Source organism: Sorex fumeus, unplaced genomic scaffold (assembly GCF_029834395.1).
Source record: "Sorex fumeus unplaced genomic scaffold, SorFum_2.1 ptg000011l, whole genome shotgun sequence".
Taxonomy (NCBI): domain Eukaryota; kingdom Metazoa; phylum Chordata; class Mammalia; order Eulipotyphla; family Soricidae; genus Sorex; species Sorex fumeus.
In genome coordinates, this window is record NW_026606068.1 from 4,858,293 (window position 1) to 4,871,673 (window position 13,381).

Consider the following 13,381-nt stretch of genomic DNA (forward strand, 5'->3'; position numbering starts at 1 on the left):
CTTTCACCTGCCGGGGCGGCGGCGGCGGCGGCGGCGGCGGCGCGCGCGGCCGGCGGGGGCGGGGCCGGGCCGAGCTGCCAATCACCGCGGCGCCTGGCAGCGCCCCCGGCCGCTCCCGCCCGCCGCGCCCGCTGCCAAACTGTTACCCTGAGCGTTCCCGGCAGGAGCAATGACATCAGGGCTTTAAAACAACTTGTTATTCGGGGAGTAATCAGTTGCAATTAGGCATTAATTAAGTATTATGAAAGTTGATTATTTAAGTGAATTCGGCTTTCGACTCTCCGACTATGGTGAGCGCCGGAGCGGGGCGGGGGAGGCCGGGCGCGGGGGGCGCGCGGGGCGCGGGGGGCGCGCGGGGCGCACGGGAGGCGCGCGGGGGGCGCGCGGGGCGCGCGGGCGCGGCGGGCCGGGGGCGCTCCCGGGGGTCCCGGCGGGCGGGCCGGGGGCGCGCCCAACCCCCGCCCCCCGGTCCGGGACCCGGGCGGGGGGCGGGCGCGCGGGGCGCGACCCCCGGGCGCGGGGCGGGGAAGTTTGCGGGGCCGGGCGGGCGCCGGCGCCGCGACTAACCGGGTCTCCCTCTCTGTCTCCCCCGGCGCCCCTGGAAGAGTTTGGGACCAAGGAGCGGAGGATGGACCTCGGCACAGGTACCGGCGGGCCCGCGCGGCTCTTTCACTTTTCTTTCGCCGCTTTCACGGAAGTTGCCGCTTTCAGCCCCAAGCGGGGCGCGGCGGGCGGGCGGGCGGGCGGGCGGGCGGGCGGGCGCGCGCGGGGGTCGCGGGGCGCGCGCGGGGCCGCGGCGGGGGGCGTGCGTCGCGCGCGCGCGCGCGCGCTCGGGGCACCGGCTGGCTGCGGGTCGGAGTGCCGGGGCGCCGGGAGGGGCGCGCGCCGGGCCGGGAGGGCGTGGGGGGCGTGGGGGGCGCGTGGGGGGCGCGGGGTGGGGGTCTTGTCTCCGCGCTGCCGAGGGCCGCGTGTGGTTTGTGCGGGCGCGCGCTCCCTCCCGTGCGTGTTTGTCAGTGTGTGTGTTTTTCTCCTTCCTTGCAAAAGCTCCCGGTGTGTGTGTGTGTGTGTGTGTGTGTGTGTGTCAGGCTGTGGGGTGTGTGTATGTGTGTGTGTGTGTGTGTGTGTGTGCGTGCGTGTGTGTGTGCGTGTTTGTATTTTTTTAGTGGGGGGTGGTTTAGTTTTTGAAAGCAGCGTCCTGTTGGGAAAGGTGGTTAGTCTGGTTTCGGGCGACTGTCTCAAGGTAAAGGAATTTAATTTATTTGGGACAAGGCTGTGTCGGATGATCAAGCTGCTTATTACAGCTAATGACTATTTTTCACCTGAGAACCGTGGGATGAGGCGGCTGCTATCAGTTCAAAGTAAGGGGCCCACAACTCTCCCGGGCCCCCTTGGGCCCCCACCCTGGGGTGGGGGGGTAGGCCAACGACTACATTTGGAGGTCTGGGCGGTGCCTGTGGTGGGGGGGGGGGGGCGTTCATATGCCAGGGTGCTGGCCTGGGCAGAGTCTAGCCGAGACTTTGGTGTTTTATTAGTTTTAAAGTAAATTTTATTCCCTGTTCCTCTGGTCCCATCTGGGGCTCCAGCTGGAGCCGGGATGGAAGTCAGGTTCGGGCCGGCTCCCCCTTGCCGGCATCCGCCTCCTTCCTGGCCCTTGGGACACCCAGTCTGGAGCCAGCAGGGTGGAGGCCCCACGGGGCTGCTCCCTGGACTTGATGTGGTGCCCAGTGCTGCCGGACCGAAGCGCGGACTGTTGTTCTGGGGTCCCTAGAGCTGACCCCTGACTTTCTGAGGTCAAAGTGGAATGGCTCAAGGGTCCGAGGCGGCCAGGTGGGCTCAGGGTGGCATTGGTGAGCGCCGGCCTCGGAAGAGGGTATGTGTGTGTGGGGGGGGGGGGGCGTGCCAAGTGTGGTCAGACGCTGCCAGCGGTCAGGCGGCCACAAGTGGTGAGCTTGGCTCAGCCCACCGGAGGTCCAGGGTGCCCAGGAAGGCTGGGACACCCCCTGCTGGGCAAGGCCAGAGGTGTCCAGGGCCCCTCCCTGCCTCCCACGCCCCCACCTCTAATCAGGTGTCTCATCGCAGGCCCCACCCCCCCTCTGCAGTAATGGGGCCCCACCCCTCCCCGCCAGAAGCCAGCCTGACTGGGCCGGCCCCTGCCTGTGGGCGGGCCGTGGGACAGGCATTACTCAGCGGGAAGGCCTGCTTGCCCAGCCTCCCCTCACCTGGGCCAACTGGGGCTGGCGTCAGGCCTGCCCACACCACTGGACCCTCCCGGTCTGCGTGGGGGCACGGCTCCGGGCCCTTGCGTGGGCGTCCCCGTGGGCCAGGGCAGGTGGGGAGGGGTGGGGAGCTCCCAGGGCGGCTCCCGGCCTCCCGGGCCAGGCTCGGGAAACTTCCTAGAAGCCAAGAGGGCCCCTGAGGTCAGCGTGTCCCTCTCTGGCCGGCCTGGACTCTGTCCATTGGCGGAAGGGCGGTCCAGGTGCTGAGGTTCCCTGCCCTGGAGGAGCCCTCGCCGATAGCATCTCAGCCTCTTCCCGAACTTGGAAGTTTCACCTCCGCTCCCAACTTCAGAAGCGCTTACCCCTCCGCGTCCTAAGAAAGGGGAGCGATGGCCAGGGGTGGCCCCCAGGCCAGGCTACGTGTCCCGAACCCCAGTATCTTCCCCGCGGTGGGGGCTCGCCCTGGAGCCATGTGCACTGTCTTCTCCAGGGTCCCCCCGTCTGAGGCCTGCCCCAGCCCAGGGCCAGGCCACAGGACCTGGCCCCATGCTGCCCGGGTCGGGGGTCCGCCTGGCCTTGGGCTCCGTGCACCGAGGCCCCCACACACTCTGGCCTCAGGCGTTCCCAGGTGGGATGCTCAGGAAGGGCTGCCAGGACCTTGTAGACCCCGTTCCCCCACCATAGTTCAGCCAAGGGCTGGATCAATCTGGCCGTCTTTAGCAATAAAAAATGCCGGTGTCGTCCTAATTCACCAGGCCCCGAGATGACAGCAAATTTACATTTTTTAATTAAACTAGCAGCCAGTTTTTATGAGAGGGGGTTGGGTTATGCAAATCAAATGGTTGTGTACGGAAGATTAGGAGAGTTTGGGAATAAATTCCACAAATGCTAATAAAAAAAAAAAAAGGAGCGAGAAAGCAAGGGAGGGCGAGGACGTTGCTCCATTAGGCCCTTTTAGAGAGATTTCCCGCGGGAGCCCAGAGCAGGTGACGCCCTCCTGGACGGGCAGCCCGGGGACTGGCCGCTCCAGACCCGCTCCCCGCTCAGGCCACAGGCCCACGTGCCCTTGATTCCCGGGGGGCTGGCGTGAGCATCCGGCTCTCCCAGGGGGAACTTGAGGCGCGGAAGTGGGGCTGTCCGCGGGCCTAGGGGTAGGGTACCGCCGGCGGGCAGGAGAGGGAACTGGACGGGGCAGCTGTGCGGGGCGGAGCAGGCGTCTGGGCAGTAGGCCACAACTGGGCCAGGGTCAGGTCAGCGGGAGGAACCGGTCTCGCCACCCTCGAAGCCAGGCCTCGCTGCTGGTCACCCTCCAGGCTGGCCCCCTCAGTCTTGTAGATCACCCCCAGGGCCAGTCCCACCCAGGCTGGGGTCCTGGGGGCGGACTCGAGTTGGTGCTGGCTCAGACCTGCCTCGTCGGGGCCCATGTGCAGGGCACAGGGACGAAAGGCAGAAGGGACTCCGGCAGTTGCCTGGGTGACCGCTGACCCCAGGAATGCCCCCCCACCCCCCACACACACACGCACACGCACGCACACGTACACGCACACACAGCTGCAGCCTGAGCGTCAGTCAGCCCATCTCCGGGTGCCCGGGAGCCGCAGGTGCCAGGCTGGACCTGGCTCGGGGCCTCACGGTTCTGGTCAGGCCTGAGCCCGGGGCCGGCTTCCTGCTTCCTGCGTGTGCCATGTTCACGCTCCTCCCTCCAACCTCACCCTGGCCAGATCCGTCCACGAGACCGGCGTCGACTGGACCCGTGCCTGCAGCTGGGCCAAGCGCTGGTTCTGCCCGTGTGCTGCAGGGGGCTGGCGCCTTGGTGCCCTCTTGGTGAGGGGGAGCCTGCAGGACAGAGGGGCTGTCCGGGGAGGAGCGAGCACCCTGGACGCAGGGGGCCGGGCAGGGCCGAGGAGGTCCCCCTTGAGGAGACCGGGGCCCGAACACCCGCATTTGGGCCCTGCCAAGTTCAGAGTCCTTTGAGCTTGAGGACAGATGGGTGTGCCAGGAGACAGATGGACAGACGGACAACGGGCAGAGAGAGGCTGTGGACTTGAGACGTGGCCCCTGGGCCTGTGACCTGGGGGATCCCAGCCAGGGAGACTAGGCCTGCCCGGAGCGCCTTGTGGCCTCTCCGACCTCACAGACACATGCAGGACGGGGTCTGGCCAGGTCGGCAGGGACGGCCAGGAAGCCCCTCGCGTGTGTCCGAGGTCTCACTTGCCCCCACGGCCCCCGGTCAGACCGAGTCACGAGGCAGAACCTTCTCCAGCCCCTAGGTCTGTGCCCGGTCAGTGCCCTCACGGAGTGGGCGGTAGGCCTGCCCCTCAGCTGCCCACCTCCCTGTCCCTCGTCCCTGTCCCTGGGGATGCAAGCCCTCAGCCCTGAGGACAGCCGGTGTCTCCCCACGGCAGCCGCGGCAGGAGCGGCCAGTCCCTCGGCACGGAGGACACGAGGGCACCTCTCTGGCCTCAGCGAGCGGCCTGTGCTGGGACACGGGGTGGACAGGCACCCGCGGGGAGGTGCTCCGGGCAGGCCTAGTCTCCCTGGCTGGGAGCCCCCAGGCGAGCCTAGCAGAGAGGCCGGACCCAGGGAGGCGTGCGGGTGGATGGCACGGGGTAGTGGCTGTGGCTCCGGCCTCCTCCCGCCCTGCCCCTGGGCTGTCTCGGGCAGCCCCGGTCACTGGCCCTGCAGTGCCCAGAGCCAGGCTCCTGCCTCACCTCCGTCTTGCAGCCCGAGACCTAGTCAGTCCAGACAAGAGAGAAGCGAGAGGCCGGTCTGGGGCTTGCCCACGCCCGGGCAGCCTTGCGCTGGCCCCCCTGTGTCTAGGAGGACGCCCAGAGGCCCAGGCTGAGGCCCACTTCCTGCTGCCCCCGTGGATCCCCCTGGCCTCACACCCACGGGGACGCCTGCTGAGGCCGGGGCTGGGTCGGAGAGGCATGTGGAGGTGGGAAGGGGGCCCTGTGGCTGTGGTCCCCATGAAGTCCACTGCCCAGCAGGCGCTGGACGGGGTCGGGACTCGCGGGGATGGCCCCACGCGACCTCGGTGCTGGTACCTCTTCTGGCCACACCCCGCCCGCCCGGAGAGCCGGAGGTGGGAGTGAAGGGGTGCACCCCCCAAGGGCACCGCCTGGCTGGGCCGTGGCAACGTGGACCTCGGAGGGCCCCTTCGTGGGCTGTGCTCGAGGCCACTGTCACTGATTTCCCCTTTTCCAGTTCCACGAGGGTCTTGGTGCTCCAGGACGAGGATGCACTGAAGTGGGGGGAGGAGGATGTGCTGGGGTGTGGGGAGAGGGTCTCCTCAGTGAGAAGGTCAACGGGAGAAGGTTCTGGAACTTGGTGTTGGAGGAAGCACCTTTGTCCTTGGCGTCACCTTCCCCTCCTCAGGACCCGCGCTCGCCGGGGAGGGGGCCCTTCTGCAGGGGGGTGTGGAGGGGGGGCCTGGGGACTCAGCCGGCACGTCCAGCAGGGGGCGCCCCGCACATCTGCCCTCCGCCGGGGTCCTGTGTCTGGACCCCGACCCTGGGCCCGGGCCGCCTCCCCCTCCAGGCTCCTTGGCTGAGTTTGTTTTGCCAGGGTGACCTGTTTAATCATCTCATTTTCTGGTGGCCGTTTATTCCTCGTTTCCACGGTTACGGCCCCATTAAGGGGAGAAGCAATAAGGCAGCGAGTCAAACAGGTAATAAAAACATTAAAGCTCCTGTGTGCAGGGGCTCAGCGAGGTGAGACCGTCCGGGACGCGGGGGGGGGGGGTGCCCGCAGCACCGGGCCCCCACTGGCCGGGCCACCGGCCGCAGGTGGAGAGAGGACCCCCAGGCGGCAGGGGACGGCAGCGGCAGCACGGACGGCGGGGGCGGGGGGGGGGGGCGTGCCATCTGGGCGGTGGGGGCAGCCTCCCGCTCTGGCCTGAGCTCTAGAACTTTTTTCTGCCAACTTTATCAGAAAGCATATTTGTGGTGAGTGTTGCTAGCAGGGCCAGGCTGGAGAGTAAATATTCCTGGCGTGGACAGCCCCGTGACCTTGGGAGGGACAGAGGGGGCAGGGCCAGACCACACCAGGGTAGCCGCTGGGCTCGGGGGCTCCAGGCCCCCTGGAGACAGTGCCCGGCCGGACCCCGAGGAGCAGAAAGTCCAGGAGAGCTGAACCCCCAGCCCGGGGGCTGCCGCAGCTGGCCAGGAGGGTGCCCAGGGGAGGGCGTGGCCACAGCTCCCGGGGCTCGGGGGAGTGACCAGCCTCGGCCCCCACCCCGTTCCTCTCTTCCCCCTCTCCATCTCCCTGTCTCCCTCTCTCCATCTCTATCTCTCTGTCTCTGTCTGTCTCCCTCTGTCTCTTGGATCCTATCCCCCCAACCCCCTCTCCTCTCTGTCTCTGTCTGTCTGTCTGTCTGTCTCTCTCTCTCTCTCTCTCTCTCCACCCACCCCCCCAATCACTCACTGCAGAGTTGAACTCTGACAGGCGAGGGGCAGAGAGGCCGGGCTGGGCCCGGGGAGCCCTCGCTGGAACCCCGTCCTGGGAACGGGTCTAGATGAGTTAATATTCCGATCAAACAATTAAAAATAGAAACTCCCGCGACACCAGCTGCCGCGGCCTCTCCAGGCCCCGCGCCCGCCGCCGGGGCCCAGCACAGGTGGTGCGGGAGGAGGCCCTGTGCCACCTCGCAGGCCCCGGCCGGGGGCTTGGGGGCTGCCCGGGCCGCCCCGGGGGCCGAGCCAGGGGTCTGGGCTGCCTCAGGGCTGGCCGCGGTGAAGTCATTGCCAGACGCCGGGTAATTGCTTTAAGAATCTAAGTTAGAATAAGATGAAAACTTCTATTCCTGAGTGAGGGAGTAATTTCCCATCGATAGGGACTTAATGAAAGGGCTAGTGCTGGGCCTGGCCGGGAGGCTGATAAATCCCAGAGTCTCGGCAGAGCCCTGGGAGCAGGCAGCAGACCCCTCCCGCCGCTCCCCTCGGCCCCTGCAGCCCCTCAGGGTTCGGGAATGGGGACCAGCACCCCTGGAGCCCTGGCAGGGGTTCCGGCTGCCCGTTGGGACGCTGCCTGCCCCAGGACTGCCGCTGCTCGGGGGTGCCCACACCCCTCAGTCGTGCCGGCCCAGAGCAGGGTCCTCAGGGGGGCACCGACACCAGGTCAGGGGGCCCGGCTAGCTCGGCAAGGCTCCCTGCCCCGCACACCCCAAGTTCCCAGCCAGGCCGGGGCTCTGAGGGGCTCCTGTAGAAGACACGGTACCCGGGGCCCCCAGAGCATGCCTCGTTGTGTCCCACGGGATGGAACACCCCCAGTGGGGAGGCTCGGGGGAAGGACACATAGGAGCCGGGGGGAGGGAAGGGCCCCCCGAGGACCCCCGAGTCAGGATGGCTCCAGGTGGCATTTGCGTGCTGCTGGCCACGGCCCCCAGCAACCCCCCCCCAACACCCACAGCCCCCACGGCTGCTCCCAGGTGTCTCCCTCGCCAGCCGGCAGGAGGAGACGCGATGGTGGGCGCAGCTGGAGGCCCCCACCCTCTCCGAAAAGGGAGCAGGGGGGAGGTGGACGCGTTCCCGCGTCTTCTCTGATGGGCACTCGGGGGAACTTGGGCATGAGGGGCAGAGGCCGGCATGGCTGCAGGGCTGGGTCAGCGGACTCTCCTGGTGGGTCGCCTTTGCTGGAAGGGAATGGGGTCCTGGGGGGCAGGGGTGTCCCCCGGGCCTCTGTGCGTCTAGCTCAGCCTGGGGCAGACAGTGGACAGCTCACCCTGCACGGGAAGGAGAACCCCGGGGCGGGCAGAGCTGGACAGCTGTGAGGCCCCGGGGAGGGGTCAGCAGGTGGCCCCGGGAAGACCTGTCCCTCCTCCCATCCTCACCCCGGGGAGGAGAATGTCTGGTCTAACGTCCAGTGGGGGTGCTGGTCCGGACCCAGCTCCGGAATTCCGGGCTGTGGGGACCCTCTCCCAGCGGGAGGCAGTCGGGGGTGCTGGAGGGGTTATGCGAGGGTCCCTCAGCCGCGCTCCCCGGGGACCCCCGAGAGCCGGGAGCGCGCGGCGGTGTGGTGGGGGCTGTTTTCTGTCCCGGGGTCCCCGGGGGCCGGGGCAGGCTGAGACGGGCTCCTCGCAGGGAAGGCGTTAACGAACGGCAGGTGATAGAACATGACAAGCGGTGACATTCCCGTGCAGGGTGCACGGGCCCTGCGACGCCAGCGATGAAGCCATAAACGCTGACATTTTCTGCTCTGACTGGGAGGCGTTGATAGAACTCCCCCTCTCCGCGGCCCCCCGCCCCCCAGCCTGGCCACCCGCTGACCCGACCCCAGCGCCCTCGGGAGGGACCCGGCTCCACGCCCGCCCGAGACCCTGGAGAGAGCGCCCGGCACGTGCAGGGGGCGGTGGGGCCCGGGGCCTGGGATCTCCCTGGCGGGCCGGCCGGCCGCCCCCGTCCCCTCCGTCCTTTTTTGGGTCCGGGAGGGGAGGCGGGAGGCCCCACGCCCACAGTTGCTGCTCGCGCCTCCCCCTCGGCCACAGCAGTTGTTCCCTGCCCGGGAGAGGCCGTGGCAACTGGGCAGGGCCTGCGAAGGGCGTTTGGAGGTGAGCCGAGGCCTCGAGCGTCCCGGCGGGGGGTCCCCTGGCTGTGCAGACCCCTTGCCCCGGTGGAGCAGAGACGCTTCGTTTCGGTATCCGTCAGTCTTCGCCGGGCGTGTCTCTGTGCGGAGGTGCTGGGGGTCGCTTTGGGAGGGGGGCGTTGCAGGGGTCACCAAGTGGTCACAGAAATCCTGGACTCGGAAAGAGGAGAGAGGGACGGGGCAGGTGCAGAGTAGCCGGAGCAGGGATGGGGGGAGGGGGAGGGGCGGGAGACGGGAGGACCAGGGAGGAGGGGCTGGAGGAGGGAGGACCGGGGAGCCCTGCGGCCTGTGGACAGCTCTGAGGGCTCCTCGAGGAAGTGAGGTCGCGGCCAGGAGCCCTGGGGTGCCCAGGATGAGGCCGAGTGAGGAGTGGGGCAAGGGACAGGCCGGAGAGGGGGCGGGCTGGGCCCCGCCCTGCAGCTGGGCCCTGGGCAGCTGTGGACACGGCCGGCAGGCACCTGGCTCGGTCAGCTGCCCTCAGCAGGCCCAGCTCTGCGTCGGTCACCTCCTGGTCCCCTGGACGCAGCAGCCACTCCCAAACTGTGCTGTGTGGTGGCGTGTGTGTGTGTGTGTGTGTGTGTGTGTGTGTGTGAGGGGTGCTGGCTAGGCCCCCCCTCCCTGGGCACCTGCCACTTCACACTCACTGCCTGAGACACAGCCCCAGCTGAGGACTCTGGGGTGCTCAGGAGGGGTCTGAAGACTGGGCAGGCCTGGGGCTGGGCGGCGGGCCTGGGGTCCCACATGGAGGAGGGGCCTCGCCAGGTCGGTTCCTGTCCCGGCTTCACCCTCTGGCCGGCAGGTCAGGTTGGACCTGGTCCCCCACATGCAGTTCCCTTAGCTTCCAGCCCCCAGTGTCCGGCCCGGACCCCAGGGTCCCAGCAGGTGGGGGCGGGGTGTGCCTCGGAGGGGAGCCGGGTGGACTTGGCCCCCTGCCCCGGGAGATCCCGGCCAGGTTCCCTGGAATCCCGCAGTCCTGGTGCGGCTCTCACCCCTGCCAGAGCCCAGGTCGGGCCAGACCCGGCCGCGACAGTGGCTGCCGCCTGCAAAACGCGAAGTGGAGCCGCGGAGTGGGGCCGAGAGTGGGGGCCGCCCCATGGCCGAGCCAGGCCGCCACACCCACCGTGGCGGGGATGGGTGGGGGGGGTGTGAGGACCCATGTGGGACCTCGAGAGCACCCGGGGGCCCGGCTGCCCGACAGCTGAGTCCAGCCAGCCAGCGGGCACTGCCGGCCTGTGTGGTTTGGGTTCCAGAGAGCCGGGCTGACCGCTCAGTGGCCTGCCTCGCTGGAGCCCAGCTCTGCTGTCTGGGCGTCCGGGCGTGGGCTCCAGAGGGCAGGCTGGCTCGGGGTGTGGGAGCCCCCGCGGGGATGGGGGGGGGGGTCCAGCCTGAGTCCAGGGCGGGAGTTGGGGGCGGGGCGGGGAAGCCCCCTGGACCTCAGCTCTCGGGCCCAGGAACCGCAGGGGCAGAGGATGAGGGAAACCGGGCAAGAGCGGAAGCCCGACTGGGTGGGCTCCGCAGGCGGGCGGGCAGGGCGGCAGACGGACGTCTGTCCCGCCAGGCCAGCCGGGCTGGCTCTGCCGACAGCCTCTTTTCTATATGGAAATGAAGAATTTAGGCTAATGGAGCTCAACCATCTCTAATTTTGCGATGGCAGGAGGATTTTGATTGAAAGTAATTAAGCAAGCTAGCTGTAAAATTAATTAAAGCAAAAGGGGGGGATTTTTATTGGATTGGATAGCGATATAGCGTCTGTCAGGCGGGGGACGGATGGGGTGACCTGAATCCTCTGCCCTCCCCCCCCCACCCGGGACGTTTATGTCACTTTAATCTCCTTACAGCGGCTGCTGTGCATTTGTTTGAAATAATCAAGGAAATATGGTCAGAAATTGTCAGCTTTCAGATCTAATTTACCTGACGGCCCCAGCGCAGCCCGGCGTGCCGGGAGCGGGCGTGCGCGGGCGGGCGGGGTGGGGGGTGTAAGGGAGGCAGAGGACGCGCTGGCTGGCCCTCCTGGCCCCTCAGAGAGACCCCCCCCGCACACACACTGTCACCAGCTTTGGGTTTAGGGACCCGGATCAGGGAGGTGACGGTAATTCCTTACTCCAGATGGTTGACGAGCACTAACCCTCCACCACGCCACCGTGAGGGAAATCCTCGAGGCTCGGGCCTGCGGGGGCCAGGTGGGGTGCGGGGGGGCCCCTCTGCCTGCCACCCCACTGCTGGGGTGTTGGCCTGCAGGGGGGACGGCCACCAACGCACGGTGCCCAGCCTCCCTCCACGCACCCCTGCCCAGCCCCGCGCCCTGTGGGCCTGAGCCCCTCAGCCGGCCCCTGACATGTGGCCCCAAAGGCGGGTGTCCCGGTGAGGGGGGCAGCAGGGCCTCCTGGGCGACTGTCCGGGCTCCAGCAGCCCTGGGAGGCTGTGTGGCCACAGGGGGGCGGGGGGCACCCCCCTGGGGTCTGCCCATCAAGCTCAGGATGGGGGTGCCCCAGGGACGGCGTGGGGAGGTCGAGGCAGCCTGGAGCCCTCCTTGGCCTTGATCCTGAGCCCTGAGCCCCTGTCACACACCTTTAGGGCTGCGGTGACCCTCAGGGCAGCCAGGGGCTCAAACCCGGGGTCCTTCCATCAGGCTTCTGAGCAGAGGAGCTGGTGGTTCAGCCCCCCGCCCACCTTTGAGACCCTCACTGAGGGACAGAGACTGGAGCCCCCGAGGTTTCCGCCCAGACCGAGGGGAAGGAAAGTTCTGTCTGCTGAGCTCTCGGGGCCAAGTTCTGTGCTGGGGCCTACAGTGTGGCCCGTCCCTGTCCCTCCACTGCCCAGGCCTCATGGCCCAGTAGAGCTGCCACAGCCCCACACACACCTCACCTCCAGGCCCATCTCTGCTGCCTCAGGGAGTCTGCGTGGGGCCAGCCCTGGGCGCCCACAGGGACCAGGCTGGGCTGGGCGGATGTCCGGGGTGAGAGAAGTGGGCACAGAGAGGGGCGGGGCCAGGGCTGGGTCCACCCAGCTCCTAGGGCCTCCAGCCTGGCTACCCGCATGGAGCAGGGAGGTGCAGCGGGGAGCGGGGGACTCACACCTCCCTGGGAGGGGCCTCCTTCCTGCTGGGAGGGGAGCGGGGACTCCCCCCAGGAGAGCACAGCCTGGCCGGGGAGGGGGGGCGGGGTGTCTCAGGGCGCTGCAGTCAGACTCATGCCATTCCTGGGCGCCGAGGGGGGCCCTGCCCTGCGCCGGGTGGAAGCAGGCAGGAAGTCGAGGTGGACGCAGGCCTGGTCCTCAAGCCTGTGTGGACAAGGGCCTAGGTGGGGGCCCAGAGGCCTTGGGGTCCATGTGAGGTGGGAGAGACGTCAGGGGTGGCCTCGCCCAGGAGGGTTCAGGGGACACAGCCCTGTCCCGCCTACAGCCCAGGGCTAGTAACTGCCCAGTAACTGCAGGACTGGAGTCCCCCAAGCCCCCCCCCCCCCGCCCTGGCCCGGGGGCGTGGCACCCCTCCCCCAGCCGGTGGTCCGTGCCCACTTGGAGGGGGGCCCGGGGGCCCCCAGGCCCAGCCTGCGGCCTGGCAGCGGCCCCTCACCCCCGGCCGGAAGTCGCCAGGCTGGGCCCGGCCCCCCGGCTCTGCCTTCCCCGTCGCCGTCGTCACATTTTGCTGCCAGCGCAGGGCACTGAAAAACTGCTGGCACTGCCAAAACCCTGTGTGCGCTATGACTCCCAAAACATCCCTTTATTTTTATTGTTCTGTTAATTACTGTTTAAACTTTAATAAGTCACTTCGTCAGGAGGGGGGACCTGCCGTGAGCTTCTCTTTGCAAACACGGGCTGGGGTGGCTCGGGTGTAATATAACCCTTTATGCGATGTGGGAATGTTTAGATTGTAACAGAAACTTGTGATTTTAATGACAGTTGAGGGGGCAGGGGGCCCGGCCCTGCCCCCTGACGTCCCCCGCCGAGGTCCGAGATGGCCTGCTTCACCCGGGGCTCGCAGCCTGGGCCTTGCCGGGGTGCCCGGGCAGGTGAGGGCCCAAGGAGCCTGGGGGATGGAGGGAGCGGTGGGCGTCAGCCGCCCCTGGAGCCCTGGACAGCGGCGGCCGGGCTGGACTCTGTCCCCCGCCTTGGGCAGGAAACGGCTCCTCCCTCTCCCAGGCAGGGACCCCGGGACCACGGGCTTCTGTCCCTGCTGGTCATCCACATTCCCCACCCACAGCCCCTCCTCACCCTGCCTCCCTGGGGGGCGCTGGCCCCTCCGAAACAGAGGGACAGTGCAGGGGGGTGGTGGTACTGCGAGGGGTCTGCAGTGGTCACTCAGTCTGATGGGGAGTGTCCGCGGCCTGTGGGTCGGGCGCTGTCCCCAGCCAGTGGCCAGGTGGGAAGGACTCTGGGAGAAGCCCCTCAGCCTCCCAGGGCTCCCCCACGCTCGCCCTCAGTGTCTGTACTGGGCAGGGCTGCATGGAGGAGGGGACGCGGGACAGGGCCGTCCTCAGGCTGGGCCCAGGGTGCCTGCCGTCCTCCTCAGGAGTTGGCGGCGACAGCGAGATGAGGGTCAAGCTGTCCCTTCCTCCCCATTTTCCACATCCAGAGGCAGCCTTCCC

At 68.0% G+C, this 13,381-nt stretch overlaps 1 protein-coding gene across 1 annotated transcript in view; it reads left to right on the forward strand.

Moving 5' to 3' along the window:
* Positions 1–215: 215 nt before the first annotated feature.
* The window catches only part of CASZ1 (castor zinc finger 1), a 33,969-nt gene continuing 20,803 nt past the window's right edge, over positions 216–13,381 (forward strand). Inside the window, exons 1-2 of the mRNA XM_056110905.1 lie at positions 216–290; positions 606–644. Coding sequence (XP_055966880.1) covers positions 242–290; positions 606–644 — 88 coding nt within the window. The 5' untranslated portion in view covers positions 216–241. The remainder of the gene's footprint in view (positions 291–605; positions 645–13,381) is intronic.